This window comes from Cucurbita moschata, unplaced genomic scaffold, assembly GCF_002738365.1.
Source record: "Cucurbita moschata cultivar Rifu unplaced genomic scaffold, Cmos_1.0 Cmo_Scf00073, whole genome shotgun sequence".
Lineage (NCBI taxonomy): Eukaryota > Viridiplantae > Streptophyta > Magnoliopsida > Cucurbitales > Cucurbitaceae > Cucurbita > Cucurbita moschata.
Window position 1 is genome coordinate 174,124 of NW_019268589.1, and position 23,917 is coordinate 198,040.

General features: G+C 35.0%; 1 protein-coding gene and 1 long non-coding RNA gene across 3 annotated transcripts; one reads left to right on the forward strand and one right to left on the reverse strand.

Annotated features, from left to right (window-relative positions):
• Nucleotides 1–300: 300 nt before the first annotated feature.
• Nucleotides 301–1,382, forward strand: LOC111438359 (agamous-like MADS-box protein AGL103). Its single transcript, XM_023076264.1, has 2 exons — nucleotides 301–653; nucleotides 725–1,382. Exons 1-2 carry the CDS (start codon nucleotides 301–303, stop codon nucleotides 1,380–1,382), a joined length of 1,011 nt encoding a protein of 336 aa, XP_022932032.1.
• Nucleotides 1,383–8,191: 6,809 nt separating this feature from the next.
• On the reverse strand, nucleotides 8,192–23,121 carry LOC111438353. Of its 2 annotated transcripts, XR_002709652.1 has the most exons (6): nucleotides 22,900–23,121; nucleotides 21,594–22,711; nucleotides 21,199–21,435; nucleotides 20,722–21,136; nucleotides 10,818–10,820; nucleotides 8,192–8,203 (listed from the first exon to the last, which is right to left on the reverse strand). It is a non-coding gene; the product is annotated as an uncharacterized LOC111438353 (long non-coding RNA). The 2 variants fall into 2 exon arrangements; XR_002709653.1 differs by lacking the exons at nucleotides 8,192–8,203; nucleotides 10,818–10,820 and having other exon boundaries at nucleotides 21,116–21,136; nucleotides 21,594–21,802; nucleotides 22,588–22,711.
• Nucleotides 23,122–23,917: the final 796 nt, after the last annotated feature.

Sequence of the window (23,917 nt, forward strand, 5' to 3'; positions counted from 1 at the left end):
TCTACAGCCAGAAAACCTGTTCCGTCAACACCTCCGCCGCACCGCCGCCGTTGCTGGTCGTGACTGTCTTGTCACGTGACATTGCTGTGCTGCACGTGATCTTCTTCTACATCAACAGTGAGTTTGTGTTTTTCTGCAATTGGGTTATTAGTAGTTTTCTCATTCGATTTGATTAACGTTAAAAAGATCGAATTTTTAGGGTTTTAAGGTTTTTAAAAAAGTTGTTTGTTTTTTTTTTTTTTCCGGTTCTTCTTTTAGGGTTTTGTTGAAATAAAATTCATAATTTTTGTGATTGAGAATATGGGGCGAGGAAAACTTAGCATGCAATTGATCGGTAATGAAAAATCTCGAAAGACAACTTTTCTTAAGCGGAAGAAAAGTTTGTTGAGAAAAGCTTATGAGCTCTCGACACTTTGCGACGTTCGTGCTTGTGTCTTTGTCTATGGCCCGAACCATAACGACCAATCTCCCGTCGAACTCAACACGTGGCCACCGTGTCGAGAGGAAGTCAACAATATGATTGCTTCATACAAGGCTAATTGTCTCCACAAACGAGCTCGCAAGGCTTTCGATCTCCTCGACTTTTTCTCCGAGAGGAAGAAGAAGTTAGAAAACGACATGTCGAAGCTTCGTAAGGATGTTTTGGAAGCCAGGTAATTAAATTTAGTCGTTATTAATTGGGATTCTTTTGTTTCAAAGCTTAAATCTTTCGAGTATATATCAGGTTTCCGAAGTGGGATGAACGTCTAGATCATCTAACTGAAGATCAATTACGGATTCTAATGGTAAAATTGGACTCGAAGCTTGATACTATGAAGAGAAGGATCGAGATCGTCACGGAGAATCACGAGGAAGGAACATCGGGCGAGAACAACCAAACCCTAATTGCAAACATGAAGCCGGAACAAGTAATGTCATATGGAGAACAAAGTTATGAGATGTTTGGGAATCCATCAATGGAAACACGACCCATGATGCCATTCCATCACCAATATCATCAACAACTCCAAACAATGGCTCAAAATCGTCAAATGGATCATGAACTTGAGAATTTGTCTCAAATCTTGTTTGGATCTAATGGGTCAACAGCTCAAATTGAGTCAAATTATGGGAATAATTGTTTCCAAAACCCTAATTTCTACACTGATCCAACAAATGGGATGGTTATGGACAACACACAAGGCTACTCAATGTGCCATTATGGAGTTCCTCGTGCTACACAATCTGTTCTTCCGGTTTCATACATGCCACTCATAGATGATCAAATGATGATGGCTTGTGCTTTAAATACTCAAATGGGTTTGGCCAATACTTCAGCTCAAGTGAACGACCAGTTTGATTGCTTCAATTATGAGTATTTTATGAAGCCAAACAACTTCTAATCATCAACTAATTTAGCTCTATGTTGTTGTTAGTGATCTTAGCTATGTTTTTGGATATCATTTATCTCAATTTCTTCTCTTTTGATTGGTTCGAATGGTTCGAAGTTTGAATTTTTGGGTCTTTTCTAAGTCACATGTGGAAATCTCGAAGAGAAATGCTAATTTGATTCTTAAAATTGACTTGTCCAACTTGTTAATTTCAAACTCAACATGTTTTTGGAACATGGCGTTTTAAACATGGTCAAAACGAGCTAGTGCTTAAGTCCACGAACAAGAAAAGATATGGCTTCTTTGTCTAGCGAAGTTTCAATTTGGTCCCTACGTACGATTTTAAAGTTCAATTTAGTCCTCATTAAATGTTTCGATTGAGTTCTTATTTAGGTTAATCGACCAAGTACCGTATGAAGTTTGACTAAATTATAAGGATCATATTGAAAATTTGGAAACGATAGAGACTAAATTTAAATTGAATCCAAACTATACGACCAAATTGAAAATTGTCGAAGACCATATTTATAATTTAACTTATATTTTTCGGTCACTTTCTCAATTTTTTTAGTACATAAAATTAATAATTAAAAAAAATATAGGTTATAAAAGGTTTTAAAATATTTTTTTTTTGTAATAATATTATCCAATTATTTATTTATTTCCTACTTTCCTTCCCTATTAACACAATTTCACGTCAAAATAGGATGGTAATTAATTTAGATTTTTACCATTTAAAGTGATTTTAAGCTTTTTCCTTAATTAACATTTACAGGGTAAGATTAATTTTATTATTTTAAGAATTAATTTAGATTTAAAAATTAACCCAACAAACACTTGATTTGCCACGACTATCTGTATAATGGTTTAGGCCGAGTACTCGAATAGATAAGATGCATAATTCAAATTCTATTTATCTGTCTGTTTTGTTCTTATGAAACATGTTTCATAAGAAAAGTTTAAGGTTATTTAACATAGGATTGATCTAAGCCAAATGATTGAGTCCTCGAACAACAAATGATTGAGTCCTCGAACAAGAAAGTGCATATTGTTGGTATAAATAGTCAATCATAACTGCATACCCAGTAAATTTCTCTCATTAGCACATGGTATCGGTTCATTCATGTACCGTTCTATTATTAGGTGTTACAATCTCTCTCTTAAACGACACAGCCAATGTCGACATTGTTAGATCAGTGGCGAGTAAGCACTAACAACATGAGTTTCTCTCCTATGTGTTCTTCGACGATGGGATGATGTGTTCCAACCGACTCAAATCGATATGATACCCATGATCAATAACATTGTGGTGATGCATATTTGCAATTTGACCAAACGACCTCAAATTAGATCACTCATAGCCTATCGAAATCGAATTTGGGAGTTCGAATCGTTTTGAACACAATCCACTAAAGATCGAGATTTTTTTCTTTTTCTAAAAAGTATATAGGGAATGAACGTTCCTATCCCGCAACATTGAAATCGACGTAGACGTGACAAGTGATTAAATAAGAGATAAGTTAAAATATGGTTTTAGTCTTTGCATTAAATTTTATTTTATTTTGGTTAATGTATTTTTTAAAGTTTGGCATGTAATATTATATTATTTTCTTTTCTTTTAACACGTGGATATATTGACCAGTCCAACATCTCAAGTGGATGTTTTTTTAGCGGAAAAATATGTTTTTATTTTTTTTATTTATTTTTAATATTCAAAGTGCAATAATTACAAATAAATTAAATTACAATTTGTAGCTTAGACTTAGGTTCTCCCCCACCCAATTTTTTATAAATGAAAATCATTTTTTATTACCATTTATTTTATTTTTAAATATATTTTTAAAATTATTTTACAATTAATACGAGATCCCACGTCAGTTAGAGTGGAGAATAAAACCTTCTTTATAAAGGTGTGAAAACCTCTCTTTGATAATAGCGTTTTAAAAATTTTGAGAGAATTTCCGAAAGGGAAAGTCCAAAGAGGACAATATCTGCTAGCGGTGGGCTTGGGCCGTTACAAGTGGTATTAGAGCCAGACACTGAGTAATGTGCCAACGAGGAGGCTGAGCCCCAAAGGAGGGTGGACACGAAACGATGTGCCAGCAAGGATGCTAGGCCCTAAAGCGGGTGGACTGGGGTCTCCTACATCGATTGGAGAAGAGAATGAGTGTTAGCGAGGACGTTAGGTCTCAAAGGGAGGTAGATTGTGAGATCTCACATCAGTTAGGGAGGATGACAAAACATTCTTAATAAGGGGGTGGAAACTCTTCCATAGCGAACGCATTTTAAAAACATTGAGGGAAAGTCTGAAAGAGAAAGCCCAAAGAAGAAAATATCTACTAAGGGTGGGCTTGAGCCGGGATTTTTTAAAATAAAAATAAATCTTTTTAATCTATTTTTGCGTATATATAAATAATATAATATAGTTTTTTTTTTTTTTTTTTTAATCTTAAACAAAACATGTTTTCTATTCCTTATACCATGGGCTCTCCAATAATGGTTGAGAGAGACAGACTTTGACCAACAAGAATATATCGTCCATTGAGGATATGGATGGCGTCTCATGGTGGGCTGCTCTTACATTTGTTTGAAAAAGGATTGACGTGCCACATAGCAAACTTTGACTTATACTTCAGCTGACCCGAATGGTTCGTTTTGAACTCGTTTACAAGGCTAGCTAAGTTATATTTGTTTTATGAATAGACTTTAAATTCGATTTTCTCGATGAATGGAACATCATAAGTCAGCCTGAATTTTGATTGAACTGAAGTAGGAACGATCAGATGGATTGATTAATGTATGAATTAACACGTAACCTGTGATCTTACTTATATGTTATTATTTATATTTCGTGTTGTTGCTCATGTTAAATACAATCACGTGCATCATTTTTAACCATGATTTTTAATGTCAGATCTCATGCATGTCGTAGGTCATGTGGGCATAGATTATTTCTCTAGTATATTACGTACGGACTCATATATCATGTTATTATTCATGTTCTTTTCCTTTTCGTATGTTTTACACAGCATGAGCATGTGCTAGCTCTCATAGTTAAGCTGCGGGAGTACAATAATGAGTCTGCATAGTGAATTTATGCACACACGTGTGAACCGTGCGTAGATAAGTAAAATGTATCTAACCCTACTCGTAGGAATAATCATGAAAATTAGGTCCCACAAATCATGATACACGTACGTGGTTGCATTGTTTAATCTGAACAGTGGAGTCACTTATTGACCGAGCAAGAGGTTGAAAAAGGTAGAGAAATGATTGACGTGACAATCTTAAATTTCAAAAATCTAAAATTGATTTTGACCCACCCTTTGACCGACGAGTCAACCTCTCCAAGCTCAAATTTGTTTTCCGACTCACATTTTACTTTTATTAAATTACGTGAACAACTTGAGCGAACCCAATACAAGAATTTTATTGTTCGGATGAGGTTCGTTACATAATAAAAATTGTTCAGATTGAAAAAAAAAACTACAATTCAAACGATTGGGATAGATCGAAAAAATGTCTGAACCCAACCTAACCCAACCACATATTTCTGGTTGTCACTCGAGTTCGATTAGCCCAAATCGTTCATAGTAGAGCTGAGGCCGACCTAAATTGGCACGTTGGAAAACCCTTATTCCCAACTTTGAATTTTTTTGTAGTAAGTTATTGTCCTTTATTATCAACTTGCAAAGATTTCTTTGTGACTTCTAAATTGGCATTTGTGTATGCATTACATCAAACTTCTTTTCTTTTGACCATTTGGTTCATGATCCCATGTGGATTTTTTAAAGAAATATTATTTTATATTTATTTTTAATACTCAAATTGCAATTCACAAATTAATTTAATTACTTTAGTGACATGATGTTTAGGTATCCCTGCTACAGATGTTTAAAGAACGACTAGAAAGTTATTGCGCTTGAATTCAACTATTCATAGTGTCGATCATATTAAAGTGTCAAATAATTTGATCAAAAATAATTCTTGGTTCTGCCCGCTCGTCTACACTCCAAGAAGAATGAATGTTTCACTGTGTAAGGTTGGCTCGGAGAGAGAATAGGTAGACTTTCCCTCTCCACATCTAAGTCATTTCTCGCCTCAAGCCCTTCAACGAGGGTAAGAAAAGGTCGCTAGTAGTTGAACAGAAATGGAGAACGTAAAGAATACATATGATATATTAATATTTTGTTTTCTACAGTGATCGAATTTATTACGGGTGTTCAAAGAATTTCATAACCCGATTATCCGATAAATCCAACCGAACTCAAACGAGTTCAAATAAATGAAGTTTGGATGGTTCATAGGTTCCCTTGAAAATAGGCTGGGTTGAATAGAACCTACTGAATTTATTGCTAATTTTAAAATATACATCTTTGCATATATATGAGTCTACTAGAGAAAGATGTTTGTATACGCTTATAACGAATTTTTCAATCGACTTGTGAGATCTCACATTAATTTGGGTCGAACATTCTTAAAATTTGACGGACTTGAACCGCACGTATCGTTATCAGCCAGATGGTAGAGAAAGAGAGAAGAGTTTGACCAGTCCAACAACCTATCCAACTTGAGAGAGAATCTGTGGACAACATTTTCGGTGGCTAATTTTTTTATTATTTTTGTCGAAAAAGAAATTGAAATTGACATTACGAAATGTGTCTGGTCGGCTGTTCTTTTGAATTCAACTAATTTTCCAGCAGCCTCCCTCACTTCGTGTTTGATTTTTCTTTTGAATCAATTAAGATTAAGTCATATAAAAAACACTATCACTAACAATACGTAAGTTTGTAAATTCAATAGTTAAAAATTGTATTCAAATAAATATGTCCGTCCTAAAATCAAAATAGCGAAGAAATTTTGGTCGACATTTAAAACATTTTTATTATGGAGAAGTATATTTTTAACATGTGCCACATAAACTTAGGTTGGTGAGATTAAATCAATCGAGGAGTAAAGAGGACATTTTGCCCCTCAGCCCATTTTAAGGGTTCATGTATAAGAATTCAAAAAAAAAAAAAATAGTAGCCGGAAATTTTGAGAGTTTCGGTGCCTCGCTGGAATTCTCGAGCACCCACGCCAAACGTGACTGTGACCCAAATGTTGGCCTACGAACCAAAGCTCAATGTTTGCATTCCAATAGCCAAAGCCCATCCACATCCCACGACCCACGTACCCGAGTCAGCGACCCGAAATCTACGCCTTGACCCTGAATGCCACCCCCGACGCGTCGCCTCTTGAGAGAAACATGTGTCGTGTATACAGATGACGACTCCTTCGACTCACTCAGCGTTGACGACTCGAAAAGGGGTTATTTGGCTCTGGTTGCACGGTTTGATACTAATTTATACATTTTCGACCTCCCGAAGCTGAATTTGACCTTCATTAAGGTAAATGAGGTCAGTATAATGTCCTATTTATAAATTTAAGTTAAATTATGATAGAAATAGGAGTTATTAATGTAAATTAAGATGAACGTTCAAATAGGAAATAACTCCTGACGATACATGGAGCAACTTCGAGGAAACAGAATCCAAACGTACTCAAGTTTAGGGAGAACACCAGCTAAGTCCAACCAAGTACGTGGCCTTATTATCGGCATGTTTATATTTGATGTTGACAAGTGCCCAGTGGTTTTGTATGTGTCGTATATATTGATATGTGTGAATTGTTTATAAATTAATATGACTATGACATGATATGTGAATTGTGTGATAACACTTATGATATGTTTAATATTGGATACGAGAAAGATGTGATAAACATAATGTAATGATAGAACTAAGATCTGTTCATAAAACGTTATGGTAAGATTATGTGTAGAAAACATTATGGTTATGATAGATTGATAAAATGGTACGATAAGGTTATATATACAAAACGCTATGACTAAGAAAGATTGATGAAACGATATCATAAGGTTATGATAGAAAATATTATGGTAAAATGAAAGAGGCTATATTGGTTAAGGAAAAACTGATTGGGTTGGAAAAGATGAGGTTGTATGTACAGAGTATGGCGAAAGGTGATTTGGACGTCAATAGGGTGGAGCCGAAGAGTAATCAATCAACTCCGCCTGTAGCAACCATGGCGACTGCCCTACGGCGTCCAAAGCAAGCAGTGGTGGTGGAAAAGAATGGTAGAGGACTCAGAAGCCATTGGGAATAAAGAATCGAGGTTGTTAAATCGAAAGGGCTCTGATACCATGAGAATGTTTGCTTAATCCACCGCACCTAAATGGCGTGTGAAAGTTCTCTATTTATATTCAAATAAATTTCTAGGATATGAAAATAGTAATAAATGGAAAGATACCTATGGTAATAAGGTGAGATATTGTCCTTTAATAAAATATCAAATATGATATATATGATAAACTATAATTTAATATTAAATATCCTTAACAAAACGATATAACTACAAAATGTTTATGAAATGGTTAGGATATGGGAACGATGTATGTATTTACATATATCGTAATATAATATGAGACTTATATGATATATGTTATGGTACGGTAACTATGATAAGATATGTTGAAGGCACACCCGGGATATGCTATGTGATTGTTATGATTTACGATATGATATAATATGTGCATGGTGTGGATTGTTATGTTCGAAAACAAGTAAATATTATGATATGATATATGTTGGCATAAATAATATGATTGACATGCAAAACAACGAACTAGCATGAAATACAACCTCGACATACGCATGCAAAATACAATAAATGATATGAGAAATAATATGATAGGAAGGAAGATGCTAGCGGGGTTGTATTAAATGATAATGAAAATGAAAAAAAGTAGGCATCGAGAGATACTCCTTATCCTTGAACGTATACACTACGAGGTAGGAAAACAATCATTATGTTACCATAATACTACAGTGACAGTCGCTACTCTTAATGGATGTCTGACATCAACAGTTCTCAGAGAATACTCGCTCGATCATAAAGAGACCTAAAAAGTGTGCGAACCGACTAATGAGTCCATACTCACACGAACTTGGACTCATCTTTAATGAAATGAGTCACAATTAAGTTCACTTAATCCAACTCTAAAAATTTTATATTATGATTAAGACTGTTTTTTTTTTTTTTTTGTATTAATTATATATTTAGTGGACATGAAGCAGTTTCTTGTTCAAGAAGGCATGGTCTGATTCGGTGCTTCTATATTACGTCATTATACCGTCACAAAATGACATCACCATCCTGCATCATCATACACGTGTCCATAGATGATTGGACTGATGTACCAGAAATAATCCACTGTGTGTGTGTATTATATATATAATTCCTTGTTCAATCTCATAGCTCTGAAGCTCGAAGAGAGAGGAAAGATGACAGAGAAAACAGAGAAGCAAAGGTCGAAAGAGAAAGACGGCGGAAAGAATTCCGGCAACCGGAATATAATGTATCCAGGTCGTCCCTTTACACCTAACCTTCCGCGGTCAAGGAGCAGCATCAAAAATGGCTTCTTGAAAACAGTTACCATCGGCGGCAGCTCCTCCACCACCACCACCACCAAGAACTGACTTACCCCCTTTGTCCTCTGTGCTATAATTTCAAGTATCATCAATAAATTATATTTTAGTTATTTTCGTTGGTTCTTTTAATTAAATGATATTTCCATGGCGGTGGGAAGAATTTTTCAGATCATCCAAGGGTGGGGAATCTTATCATTAAAGTGTGGTTATGGGCGGTGGCGGTGGCGGCGGCGGCGGCGGCGCCCCCCAAACCCAAATCATAAAATTGGTATGTCACTCTCATAGATGTAATGGTGGGGTTGGGTCCTAAAAAGTGAAGCTAAATGTAGTCGAAATTAGGATATGGTTTGAATTTGGATTGAATTGACCAAACTTACTTTAATTTATTATCCGGTTAACTTTTAAAAAAAAATGTCGAAGTCGTAGGAGGATGCGAGAATTCTGGTGACCGTCGGAATTTTAACGCTCCACACGACGGCGACCTCCACGGATGGAGGTACATCACCACGCTCCCACCTACATCAGCCAAGACTCTTAGACTTCCCCGAGTACTTGGAACAAAGAAACGAAAAGGGAAAATAGTAAGAGAGAGAAATCGAGCGGAACTTTGGCGATGGACAAAAATCGTGAACCCTTAAACGAAACAACCAAACTAAACGTCGGAAAGTTCGACTCATGCCACGAGAAGGATCCCCACTAAGTGTACCTCGATCTAAGGAACGTTTTGTGCCCTTTTCGTGTGTGTTGTCGTCGGTCAACGGAATTGGAATTTTGACTTTTCTAAACGTTTCTAGATCTGTGGCTTTAGGCGTTTTCAAGGCACAAAACGTTGAGGAAGAGAGGAGGAGGGGTCAAAAAAGAGTTAGGGAGAGAAAATACGTTAGAAACCGTTGTGAGAAGGAGAGAAAAAAGTTGCCAGAAAATCGTGTTGCGAGTTCAGTGAAGAAGAGAGGATCCGACCGATCCATGTCGAACCCAATCCATAACCTTCGGCCCAATCCACTACAACGGCCCACGCCTGTAACGTGTCAACCCGAACACTCTACTAGGGAGATACCATTTCTAACAGCCCAAGCCCACCGTTAACAGATATTGTCCTCTTCAAGCTTTCTTTTTGGGGCTTCTTCTCAAAGTTTTTAAAACACGTCAGCTAGAGAGAGATTTCCACACCATTGTAAAGAGTGTTTCATTCTCCTCCTCAACCGATGAGGTATCTCACAAATACGGATGTGTACCTCACGATATTTATATTCGTCATGATATTATGCGGACCCTTTCCCATTGTAGATTCCAATAGCTTGTTAGCGAGTGCTAGCCTAAAGAGTTAGACCAAGGGTACGTTCACAAGCCCACTTGATGGGTCCATATACACGATAGGAAAGAGACATTCAATCTTGCACGATCTTAAAATACTAAATTGAAGATATTATTATTTTGGGAGGAAAAATAATTAATATTTTTAATTATATTTAGATTATATGGATAATATCAACGTGTGGTGCATGATAAAGAAAAAATAATAATAATAATTGGACCACTAATTAATAATAATATAGAACATTTTTTATTTTATTTTGCAGGCTTTTTGAAAAAGGAGGCCTTAACAGTGGTGAAGCCAGTTGTTCGCAACGTTGAGTGGGTCCCGGTAACTTTATGCTTAGTGGGTCCCAACAGTAAATTTTTTTTAATCTAATCAACTTTTATTAATATAATAAATTAAATTTAGATTTATTTGAGATGTAAAATAAAATTGAAAAATATTTATTTATTTTCAAAGATTTAATTTTTTTTAAAACTATTTTTAATATATATTTTTAAAAGTACATTAAAAATTATTTTTAAAGGATGGTAGAATAAATAAAATAATAATAAATAAATAAATAAAAACTGTCTCCACCACTCCACCACTTTGCACTGACCTCTCGTCTCTTCTTTCAATTATCTCTCCTCAAACTAACTAAAATCACGATTCCTCCAAAATGATAGAGATTTAGGTGAAGAGAGATCTAGTCGTATATATTAAATCTTCATTTTCTTTTATCTTAATTATTTTTTTAGAAATCACAGCTAATTATAATCTTTCACTAAATTACTGCAATTGTTTATATGAATTCTAGTAAATCAGCAAATTTATATGAGTAGCGGAATGAATCTATGGAATAAAAATTGACCAAGAAAATCTGTGACAGAATTAGAAGAAGAAAAAAACACATATAAGAAAAAGGGAAGATTTAGAAATAAGGATTCGAATTAATTATATTATAAGGTGATATGAACATTCCTACTCCCATCTCGAAAAAAATAAAAATAAAATAAATGTAATAAAAAGAAACGACCAAATGAATATTAATTTTCTTTTCTTCATCCGCTCATTGTAAAGAGAGGCTCAGCTCAAGTGGTTTACTTCCTCAGTGGATGATGACACGTACATCGTAACCCTAAATTATTGTAGGTCTGAACTCGCGTGCGTGTGCGCAAATAGTGCCACGTGTCCTACATGATTGGACAATAAAGTCATAAATTCTTCTCCTATCTTAAAAAATAGTATTTTAATTATTTAAACAAATTTGTATTTTTTTTTTGTTTTATTTTTTTATTTTTTATTTTTAAAACTTTGATAAATTCGAGTAATAGTTTTAAACATTAAAATTTATCTAAAAAATGAAATAAAATTAATTAAGTGTATACGTGGAAGTGAAAAAAAATTGATTTATTAATAACTAACCATCAAATTGAGATTAGAATTTAATAAAAATAAATGGAATATTAAAATGCTTAGTGTGTGGCAACCCTTAATGCAATTTTGTGTGTGGAATCATTAAAGTTTGGAATGGATTAAATGTAAGATATTAATAATTTTATATTTTATAAACATCAACATCAATCAACTTATAAATACACATTCGATAAATAATTTTAAGAAGAATAGAGAATCAAGAATGAAAAATATAATCTTTTTTATTTTAAGGAGCAGGTAGAGCTTTAACGTTATTTGAATTATTGTAGATAGGTTGACCAAAACCGCCCACTTCATTCTAGAGAAGACTACGTACTGAATTGATAAGTGGGTTCGATTTTATGTCAAAGAGAATGTTCGTCTGCATCGCGTCCTAATTTACATCATGTCCGACCATGACATTAGATTCACCTCGCATTTCTAGAAGGGAATGTAGAAGGCTTTAGAAACGCAGCTCAGGTTCAATACGACCTTCCATCCCTAGATGAATGAGCTTGCAAAAAGGTTGAATAAGGTTTTAGAGGATATGTTGAGGGCTTGCGTAATGGATTTCATTGATAGTTGGGATAAGCACCTACCCGTTATGGAATTTGCCTATTATGACAGTTATGAGGTAACTGTTTTGGTCGCACCATTTGAAGTGTTAAATGGGCATAGGTGTTGAACATCGATATTGAAGGATGTTAGATATATTCCTGATCTCAAGAAAAATCTGATTTCTATTATTCAGTTGAACAACACATGTTATGCAACAAAGTTTGAAAAGAATTTGTGGAAAATTGTGAAAGGTGCTATGGTGGTAGCATACGACAAAAACATAGAAACTTAACCACAATTGTAGAGTATATAAATATAGTAGTTGTTGTTGGGAGTGCATCCAATTCAAGTCTATGACACAATATACTTTGACATATCAGCGCTAAAGGAATGAAAATGTTGGCTGCAAAAGAAGTTTTAGAAGACCTGGAATATGTTGATATGGGTCTTCATGAGAGTCGCGTTATGAGCAAGTATAACTAGTTAGCTTCGCAAAGGTTGCTAGAGAACCAAAGAAAGTACGGCTGGAAATGGTATACAGACGTTTGGGGACCGTCTTTAGTTCCATCACTTGGTGAATCCAAGTTCTACGTCACCTTCATTAATGATTCAACAGGAAGGTATGAGTTTATTTCCTTAAACGCAAGTCAGACGTGTTTTCCACCTTCAAGAAGTGAAAAGTTGAAGTTGAAAATCAGATTGATTTGGAAATCGAACATATGAGGTCTAAAAATGGAGCATTTTATGCAATTAAGGGAATCATATTTATTAGAATAGTTCCCAGTAACGAAGATAATATTGCTAAAAAGATGAACATAACATTGAATGAGCGAGAAAGAAGCCTAGAGATTCACTATAGATTACCAAAAATATTTTAGATTGATGTTGTGCATATGGCAGCCTACTTTATTAATAGAGGGTTGTTAGTAATCGAGAGTTCAACTTGCTAGAAGAGGCATGGACAGGAAAAGAACTCAAATACATTCAATTGATAACATTTGGTTGCACTACATATGTTCATGTTGATCCGGAGAAGAGAGATAAGCTTATAATAAGACTATGCAGTGCTACTTCATAGGCTATGATTCTCACATGCTCGGGTAAAGATTTCTGGATGACAAAAAGAGAAAATTCCTAAGACATGGTGACGTGGGATTTAACTAAAATGTGATGTATAAAAACGAAGAGAAAGATTCAGAGACTAGAAGCAAGTGGGAGTTGAGGTTGAGTTGTAGAAAAGTTCACCTAGAGGTGCTGTAGCAGAAACTCTTGAAACAGTTGTTGAGGAACCAGAGGTAGAACAAGTGACACGTAGCACGGATTGAGAAGACCATTAACAACCATTAGAGCATAGATATTCACCTTCATTACACTATCTATAGTAGACTGATGATGGAGAATCAGAGTCCTTTGAAGACCCTGTAGGCGGAGGATTTTCAACCAAGTTGGAGCAAACCATAGATGATAAGATGAGCTCACATAGAAAGAATAACATATGGTTATTGACTAAGTTACCTACAAGAAAGAGATTTTTGTTGAACAAATGAGTATTCAGAATCAAGGCTATACCAAATGGAAAAAGGAGATTCAATGATCGACTAGTAGTGATATGAATCCAACAACTGATCACTTCCATGTACCCGAACGAGCAATTACAAGAAGCAATACAAAAAAGATTCAAGTATCAAATCAAAAAAATAATGGAGTGGCTGACATTGGAAAGTGATTAGAAGACTTGCCTTTGGTAGTTGAACTACCAATTAAGACAATTTATTAATGCCTTCTTTGCTTCAATTTATATTTAATAGCATTTATTAATAGTTTATATGAATTGCCTTATATTCTTCAATTTGCATTTAATAGCATGGTTGGTGGCTGAACTTTATTTTGCTAGGGTTATCTTTTGGGCCTATTTAAAGGCATGTAATACTCATGTTTGGGAGATTTTGGTTGAATACAGAAAAAACTTTTGTGTTTTCTTGATACCCTTTTGGTGTTATTCTTTTTCAAATCTTGCTTTAGGTTTGATGTTTAAACCGATCCATTGAATTAGTTTTGATCAAGCTAATTCTGGAGTGAATTGTCTTGGTATCTAAGAGTGACCATCATAGATTCCAAGTTCGATCTAAGAGTCATTCATCTTCTAACCAGCTCTTGGTTGGAATCAATCCGTTAAGTTAGCTTTCTCTGTGAGCGTTTTGCAAGGATTCTAGAAGGACCTCTAGCTTTGCAAATTCCAGCATTGTAGGCGCTTATCATTTGCAAATTTCGGAATAAAGGCTTTTTGGAATTGAGTACCCTTCTTGTGATCAAAGATATGGAATTACCTTCTTCAACATACTCATCAACATATGCTGCGATTTCTTCCCCAAGCTGTGAGTCATGATCCTCACATTCATCATCTGAATCAAGTATACCATTCCTTATCACCATAACTTTTTTATTAACACACTCTTTGCTCATGTGTCCAAACCCTTTGCACTTCCAACATTGAATAGAACTAGACTTCTCCTTTACCGTCTTTGAAGCTTCATTCTTTTTACCAATGGAACTCTCAGCCTCCACTCTTTTAGCGGCCACAAACTTTTCTTTTGGTGACATTGATTCATTTCTATTCACAAAACTATCCTTGTTCCAAGTTTTAGAATTTGAAAAGGTGTTAGTTCGTGATGTGTACCTTTTTGAATGCTCTTTCTCTTCCTTCAATTGGTCTTCAATTTTGAGAGCATAATGATACATGTCTTCCAGATATGGTGGTGGATTTCTGTCAACAAGATGAGCAATTTCTCGATTCAAACCTCCAAGGAATCTAGACATGGTATCTTCATCTTCTTCTCTAACATTTGCTCTTTCCATCATAGTTTCCATCTCTTGATAATATTCCGCCACACTTTTTGTTCCTTGCCTCAAACCTTGCAATTTAGTTTTCAAATTTCTTTCATAATGTTTTGGAACATACCTTTTTCTCATGGCTTCTTTAAGTTCTTCCCATGTCTCTATTGGATCCTCCTCTTTTCTTTTTCTCTCAGATTTGAGATGTTGGTACCAATCACCAGCATGATTGGTAAATTCGGCAATAGCAAGTCTCATCTTCTTATTTTCACTATAGGTGTTGCAATCAAACACATGCTCTATCTTTCTTTCCCACTGCAAGTATGCCTCAGAATCTGCCGTTCCACAAAAGGGCGGGATTTTGAGTTTAACTCCCCCATCTCTATCTTCATGTACTCTTTCCATTCTTCTAGGTTGCATAATAGTTGCATGGTTATTTCTTCCTCTCCATCTACCATCAACGTGTCTTTCTTGTACTACTATACCTTCATCTTCTTGTAATGTTCGTTCTTGTCTTTGTTGTTATGCCCTTCTTTCTTGTCTATCTTCCATCATCATTTCCATCATACCTTGAATTGCTTGAAGAATGGTTGTATTAAGATCTGGTACTGGTGGTACTGCTTCTCCATTATGTGACATTTTGTTATCAAGGGACCTCACCACACTTCTCACAAAAATTTCACTCAGGGACACTCGTGTTTAACACTCAAGGGTAGGCTTTTGGTACTAGGTCAAGAATGTAATAGGTCGTGTTATAAACGCCCTGGCTAAACCTATTGATGACCGAGGTGAAATTTCAAAAGGCTGGCTTTTTTTTTTTTGGTGCAATCTTGCTTTAAGCTTGATTATAACCAATTCAACGATCAATTCTAACAAGCTAAGACTAGTATCTCAAGGATCAAGAGCTTGAAAATAAATGATAAGAACTGAATATATATATTTTTTTCTCTCAGAACTGATTTTTTTTTTCTACTGATTTTTTTTCTTTTTTTTTCGATAATCTGAGAGAGAAAAAAAAATTGATACAAAAAAAATAACAATAAAAATATTTCACCTCTAGAGCGGCCAAAGAACGTCGACCAAATGCTCTGATACCAAATGATAAGCGCCTACAATGCTGGAATTTGCAAAGCTAGAGGTCCTTCTAGAATCCTTGCAAAACGCTCACAGAGAAAGCTAACTTAACGGATTGATTCCAACCAAGAGCTGGTTAGAAGATGAATGACTCTTAGATCGAACTTGGAATCTATGATGGTCACTCTTAGATACCAAGACAATTCACTCCAGAATTAGCTTGATCAAAACTAATTCAATGAATCGGTTTAAACATCAAACCTAAAGCAAGATTTGAAAAAGAATAACACCAAAAGGGTATCAAGAAAACACAAAGGTTTTTCTGTATTCAACCAAAATCTCCCAAACATGAGTATTACATGCCTTTAAATAGGTCCAAAAGATAACCCTAACAAAATAAAGTTCAGCCACCAACCACTAATAAATGCTATTAAATGCAAATTGAAGAATATAAGGCAATTCATACAAACTATTAATAAATGCTATTAAATATAAATTGAAGCAAAGAAGGCATTAATAAATTGTCTTAATTGGTCGTTCAACTACCAAAGTCAAGTCTTCTAATTACTTTCCAATGTCAGCCACTCCATTATTTTCTTGATTTGATACTTGAATCTTCTTTGTATTGCTTCTTGTAATTTCTCGTTCGGGTACATGGAAGTGATCAGTTGTTGGATTCATATCAAGTAGTTAAATGATATTCACAAAAGAAATATTTTTTTCTGTTGTGAAATTAACTACCAGAATTTTGTTGGGTATTGTTGCATCGAAGAATTTGCACTTTGAGCAAATGAATGTAAAAATAATGTTTTTATATGGAGATCTATATATGCAGCAACCAGAACGGTTTATAGTTCCAAGTAAGGAACACATGGTGTGCAAGCTCAATAGAAGTTGTATGGACTGAAGCAAGTGCCTAGACAATACTACAAATTTGAGTGCACAAAGTGTTTCTACTTATGTATATACAATATACATGATATATTGATTGCAGGATCGAGTACGAGGGAGATAAATCATGTGAAGCCAATCATGCCTTCAATACTTGAGATGAAAGATACGAGCGCAACGAAGTGCGTAAAAAAACCCAACTCGATAGCCCTAACTTCGTTGGTGGAATTCGTGGAATGAGAATTTTTTCAAGATAGATCTGTTGACACATTAAACATACTCCGAGAGTAGTACATTGAGAATTTATCCAAATTTAGTATGAATGATGCTAAACTTAGGACTACCGTTTAAAAAATTGTGTTAAATTGTGAAAGAGTCAATCTCCCAAGACATTTGAGAAGCGTGAAAACATGGCAGCAGTTCCATATGCTTTTGATGTTGGAAGTTTAATGAATACTTGTCACGATCCGATTTTTTAGGTTTCGAAAACTCCGATCCTAACTAAAAAGAAACTCATTAAATTCAATTTAGAGTATTTAGATTATCTATTAATAAAGTCGTAATTTTAATTTATTATTCAAAAATATCATTTCATTTATCTATGATTTTAGAAAGGAAACCTTCGTTCTTATACGTAAATTTGTCTCTATTTTGTTTTTTAATTTCTAAATTTATTTTACTTTCAAGGTATTATCCCTTCAAAAATTTTATTAATTGAATTTTTGTGATTGGTCGAAAATTTATGTGAACTTCACACTCCTCAAAATGGTTTTAAAATAATTTATTGAATTTGTTTTTTTACTTTTTTTTTTAGTGGTTTTTACTCTCTTTAAATGGCTTGGAATATTGCAGAAGGAATCCGAGAAGGAGAATATGTGATGAGACCAGACCCATAAGTTCAGGCAGTAAGAGAAGGGAGCCTTAGAAGTAAGAAAAAGAGTTTACAGTCTTTGAAAGGGGAAGAGAAAGGAAAGATTCCGGATCCTCCTTCTCCTCGTTCTCCTACTTCTTGAACAGTGAAGGCCTTTAAAGACCATTTCTTATTAAATTGATACTTTCCCGTGAGAAGGGGATGTTTTTGAGGTATTTGAGTGAATTTGCCCGGCTTTTGTTAGGGAAAAAGCTCTTTTAATGTTTTACCCCTATGTTAGATAGAAAAGGTTTTCTCTTGAGTGTTTACTGTTTCATTCATCTTTCGTCTTTCCTGACTGTTCACAATCACTTCCGTGCCAAGAGGTTTTGTGGGGGTGAGCAACTAGCTTCTGTCCTAAGGCCATCTATTTCTAGTTCTTACGAGCCAATTGCATAGAATGGGAATGGGAATGGGAATAATAAATAAGGCATTTATTCCTTCAATGCAGTCCGATTTAAGACCTTCTCCCGTTCTTCAAAAGATCTATCAGACTATGGTAAGATATTGCAATTCATTAATTATAATTATTAATAACCAATTATTAAATTTGAGAATAAAATAAATATATATTAGAAGCTAAATTAATAAAAATATTTTTGAATTTTGCACCGTGAGTAAAAAGATATTCCAACACTTTCAACGTTTCAATTAAAAAAAAGTTCAAAAATATTATTTTCATTAATTTTTTGGACGGAACCATTAATATTTTGTTTCAAAATTACGAACTTTCGAAAGGTCTCGAAAATACCTTTTAACTCTTAAAAAAATGTTTAAAAAAGATTTAAAAAGTTAAAAAATCACGTTTTTTTTTTTGGTTATTAGTATCATTTTTTAAATATAGTATCAACCATATAAGAATATTTTTGAACTTTATAAAACATTGTAAGAGTATTAATGAAAGTTTTTGAAGTTCAATAGTATTTTTGAAACGATATTGAAAATTCAGGAGTACTAATAATTTCCATCTAAAACTAACGTTAATAGTACTTCTTAGACTTTTCGTAAAATTTACGAATATTATTAAAACTCTAGGAAATATAAGAGTATTTTTTAGATAAAATATAAAGTTTATGAGTATTTTTATAACGACAGTACACAAAATAATAAAAAAAATTGATGATCGGTTTCCCACCTCTCCATTAGCCTCTCACAACTTCTTCCCTAAAATACAATTGTCATTGCGTATTAGTAATTCCTTCGTGCAAAAACAAACCGAAAACAAAAGGATTTTACACGGTTAGAAATTAAATGACAGGACTTTTTTAAAGTTTTAGAAAATCAATGGATAGTCATTTTCAAAGAAAAAGTAAGAATCTATTAAAATTGACCAAGAAAATAACTTTGAACAGGGAAGATCGAACCAGTATTAAATTGTTAGGCACATTTATATCCCTTACACACAAATGTATGTATAAATATATATAAACATTCCAAGACTCTAATCATGAAAAGTGTCTAATGTCCACATGAAGTCTAACACATGAACCACTTTAAAACTTAGCTAAATAGTTTTGCAAAAGTTTGAACTTGAAATTAATGTTATGGGCTCACAAAGGTTGACTTGAATTTCAAAGGACAAAATGAAACTTTCAATGATAAATTGGTGACACCAGCTTAAGTTAATTGGGTTAGTGATCTTACTATTGGCTCGGTCGAAAGACTTGTCTTATGTATGACGACATGTACCCAGTGACCTTTGCACGTGTCATTTATGCTTTATGTACTATGATGATGATGTGAACTAGTATAATATGATGATGATGATGTGAACTAGTATAATATGATTGATGTTATATGATGATATGATGATGTTATATGATAACGTGATGATGTCATATGATGATGATGACATGATGATATAATGATATGCTGATGTTATAGGATGATGATGACATGATGATATAATGATATGATGATATAGTGACGATGATATGATATGATGACATGACGATATGATGATATATGATGATGATGATGAATGAAAACATAATGATATGATGACGATGATGCATCAAAACATGATGATGATAATATGACTTAATATGATGATATTTCATATTGAGATGATGTGCATTTATTAAATGCGATGATGCACTGTGATGAAGAGTTTACTAAGACACAATCCTAAATGATGTTAATGATGATAAATGTATGAAGGGCAATGCATGCATGTTACCTAGAGTAACATGTGAATGATGTATATGATTGTGACATAAAAACAATTTAAGATGAAAAACTACAAGGACCTCATGTATATTGTGTGTTCATATACATTAGATTACTTCCTCATTTATAACGATGAGTACAGTCGCGTACACTAGGATGATGTACTAGGATGATAATGATCATTATGTCTTGTATGATATTCGAGGATTTGTTGCCTTCTGACGTCCGACTACAGACAACTAGCATGATGGGCCTAGAGAGGGGGTGCAAATCGCTTGGGGAATCACACTCACACATGTGAATCATGTGTAGGGAAGTACTATACATCCAATTCTGTGGAAATTCGGCTACGGACAACTAGTCAGACTATGATGGGCCTAGAGGAGAGTGCAAACTGCCTGAAAACTCACGCTTGCACGTGTAGGTCATGTGTAGGAAAGTACTACACATCTAATTTTGTCCGAACTGAAGGTCAACTCTATGATAGTTTTAACGATAGGTTCCTAATCATGAGTTGCATGTGTTTACATTCCCTGACCCCAATGGTGAAGTCATTTACTGATTATTTCATATAATACTCAAGTCATGTGCTACTTCTAATTTTCAAGTAAAGATACTTATTGAGTATTTCATAAAATACTATTTAGCTTCAGGAACGGTCATTTAAACCATATGCTACTCCTAATTTTCAAGAACAGTCATTTAAACCATATGCTACTCCTAATTTTCTCGCAGAGGAACTTACTAAGTATTTCATAACATACTACTTATTTTCAGGTTATTTTCAGGTAAAGGCAATTACTCTGGAGGATTGATAATTCAAGCAGTCTTTTCAGTCTTCAGTTCATGCAAAATCTGAACTTGGCTTCGAATCGGTTCAATTCCACGATCCCGTTCGGATTCGAACGACTCTCCAATTTGCGTGCGCTTAATATGTCTGATTCAGGATTGCTTGGAGTATTTCCACAAAGCATATTCAAGGGACCAAATCTTCAAACTCTGGACCTATCCAATAATGTTTTTCTGCAAGGTTCTCTCCCATTGTTCAAATTCGAAGGACCCCTTCAAAATCTGGACACTGCCAGATTCGACTGGTGTTCTCGAGAACTTGACCAGATTAGACCTGCAAAGTTGCTCGTTTAGTAACTCGATCCCAAATTCCATAGCAAAGCTCAGACAACTCACATATATCGCTCTTTCGAGGAACAGATTCGTTGGCACAATTCCATCGTTTTCGTTATTGAAGAGTCTTGAAGGCTTACCAATCTTGTTGTTCTTGAATTACGTAACAATTCACTCACTGGAAACGTTCCCTTATCTCTATTCCATCTTGAATCAATCCAGAGAATTCAACTCAGCTACAACAGATTTAATGGTAGTTTGAAGGAGCTCTCCAATGTGTCTTCTTCCTTACTTGATACCCTACATTTACAGAGCAATCAAGTAGAAGGTCTTAAGATTCTCTAACTTTCTTTCAACAATTTTTCTGGACATTTGAATCTAAACATGTTCAAGCAACTGAGGAACATATCAAGACTTGAATTGTCAAGAAACAGTTTGTCAGTTGACTCAAATGATACCTTCTCGACCGCCTTTCCTCAAATGACCGAATTAGAATTGGCTTTCCCTGAGTTCTTGAAAAACCAATCCAACCTCGTCTCTCTCGATCTCTCTGATAATGAACTTCAAGGAGAAATACCTCACTGGATTTGGGAACTCACAAGTTTACATCATTTAAATCTTTCTTGCAACTCGCTCACCGGTTTCGAAGATTCACCACAGAACCTCGCTGTTAGGATCGATACCAGTTGTTAGCTCTGATACCAACTGTTAGGATCGCTCAACAACGCACACACTCGATCAATATAAACACAAAGAACAGGAGATAGAAAATGCAAAGAGAATATTGGCTAAAAATTTTGTATGGATGACTTCAGATAGGTACAACAAGATAGAATACAATACACCTAACAAATATATCTCTATCAAATCTTTACTAAATATCGTATATCTCTATCAGATCTTTACGAAATATCTTCCAAATATATGTCTACCAGATTTAGGCATCAGGCTCCATATCCCAACACTAGCAACCCATCTAGACCTTTTTGACCTCCATTCCAACAAATTTCAAGGGCCACTCGAATTCTTCGCTCCATCAGCCTATTACTTGGATTATTCCAACAACAGTTTCAATTATGTTCTTCCATTTGATATTGGAAAGTACATAAATTATGCAGTATTCTTTTCAGCATCAAGAAACCAAATTCAAGGTAATATTCCTGAATCCTTATGCACATCTATAAATCTCAAGATAATGGATCTATCTCATAATAATATGGGTGGCATGTTGTTTCCTCCCCTGTGTCTAACTAAGATGACCACGAATCTAGTAGTACTAAATCTGAAAGAAAACTCCTTCAAAGGCTTTATTCCTAATACAGTTCCAAGTATGTGCGGCCTAAGAACTCTAGACCTAAGTGGAAACGACATTGGAGAGCAGGTACCTAGTTCATTGTCGAATTGCAAAGATTTGGAGGTTTTAGACCTTGGGAATAACCAGATATATGATACCTTTCCATGTCAATTGAAGAATATATCCACCATGCGTGTTCTTGTTCTTCGATCGAACCAATTTCACGGCAAGATTGGACGTCCAACGAGCAATGACTCCTGGCTTAGCCTGCAAATTATCGATCTATCTCGAAACAGATTCAGTGGTGATATACCAGGAGAAGTCTCAAGAAACTGGAAAACAATCGTTAATGGTGAAGAATATAGAAAATCAAAAGCTAATCACCTCCGCTATAATTTCTTCCGATTCAGTTATGTGAAATATCAAGATACAGTATCAGTTATAAGCAAAGGTCTGGAAACAAAACTCACCAAAATCTTAACAGTCTTCACCTCCATTGATTTCTCGTGCAATGACTCTGATGGCCAAATACCTGCAGAAATCGGAGAACTCGCGGCGCTTTATCTTCTAAACTTGTCACACAATGCTTTCTCCGGTAACATTTCTTCGTCTGTAGGGCATTTGAGGCAGCTAGGGTCTTTAGACCTTTCGAGCATCTCTCTTAGAGGCAAAATCCCTTCACAACTCGCAAGGCGTAATTGCCGAGTTGCTATTGTTCGACGAACACGACTCTCGTCAATGGTATGATATTGTCCACTTTGAGCATAAGCTCTCATGGCTTTGCTTAGGGCTTCCCCAAAAAGCCTCGTACCAATGTAGTTAGTATTCCTCACTTATAAACCCATGATCATTCCCTAAATTAGCCGATGTGGGACTTCCATCATCCAACACCTCCCCTCGAACAAAGTGTGCCTCCCCTTAATCGAGGCTCGACTCCTTTGGAGTCTTAGTCATTTTTTACTGCCTTCGAGGAGGGGCTTGGCTCCTTTTCTTTAAGAGTTCTTTGTTCGATATTTGAGGATTTACCAATCTATTGGCACGACTAAGTTTAGGGCATGGCTCTGATACCATGTTAGACGAATACGACTCTCCACAATGGTATGATATTGTCCACACATCGGGACTTCCATCATCCAACAGCTATAATATATAGAAACGGGCCAGAGCCCCATATATATATATATATGTTATGTATGTATGTATTTTAATGGCTGTGGAGACTACATCTTAGAATTCATCGATAAAAACCTCTAACCGCCACGAGTTTACTATCCTGGTGTTATCAAGTACATTCTTTCTTGCGTTTTCTCTCTTATCATTTGTATTCTTTAACTAGATCGAGTGTGTGAGTTGTGTGTTCCAAACAATTGAGTGGGTCTGTGATAGATAAGAGAACGACTCGGATTTTTTAGACCTTCCATCAAAGCTTAGATGGTTGCAGAACTTAGGACCAAACTTCCTAAATCCCAAAGAAAAACTTGTGATAAC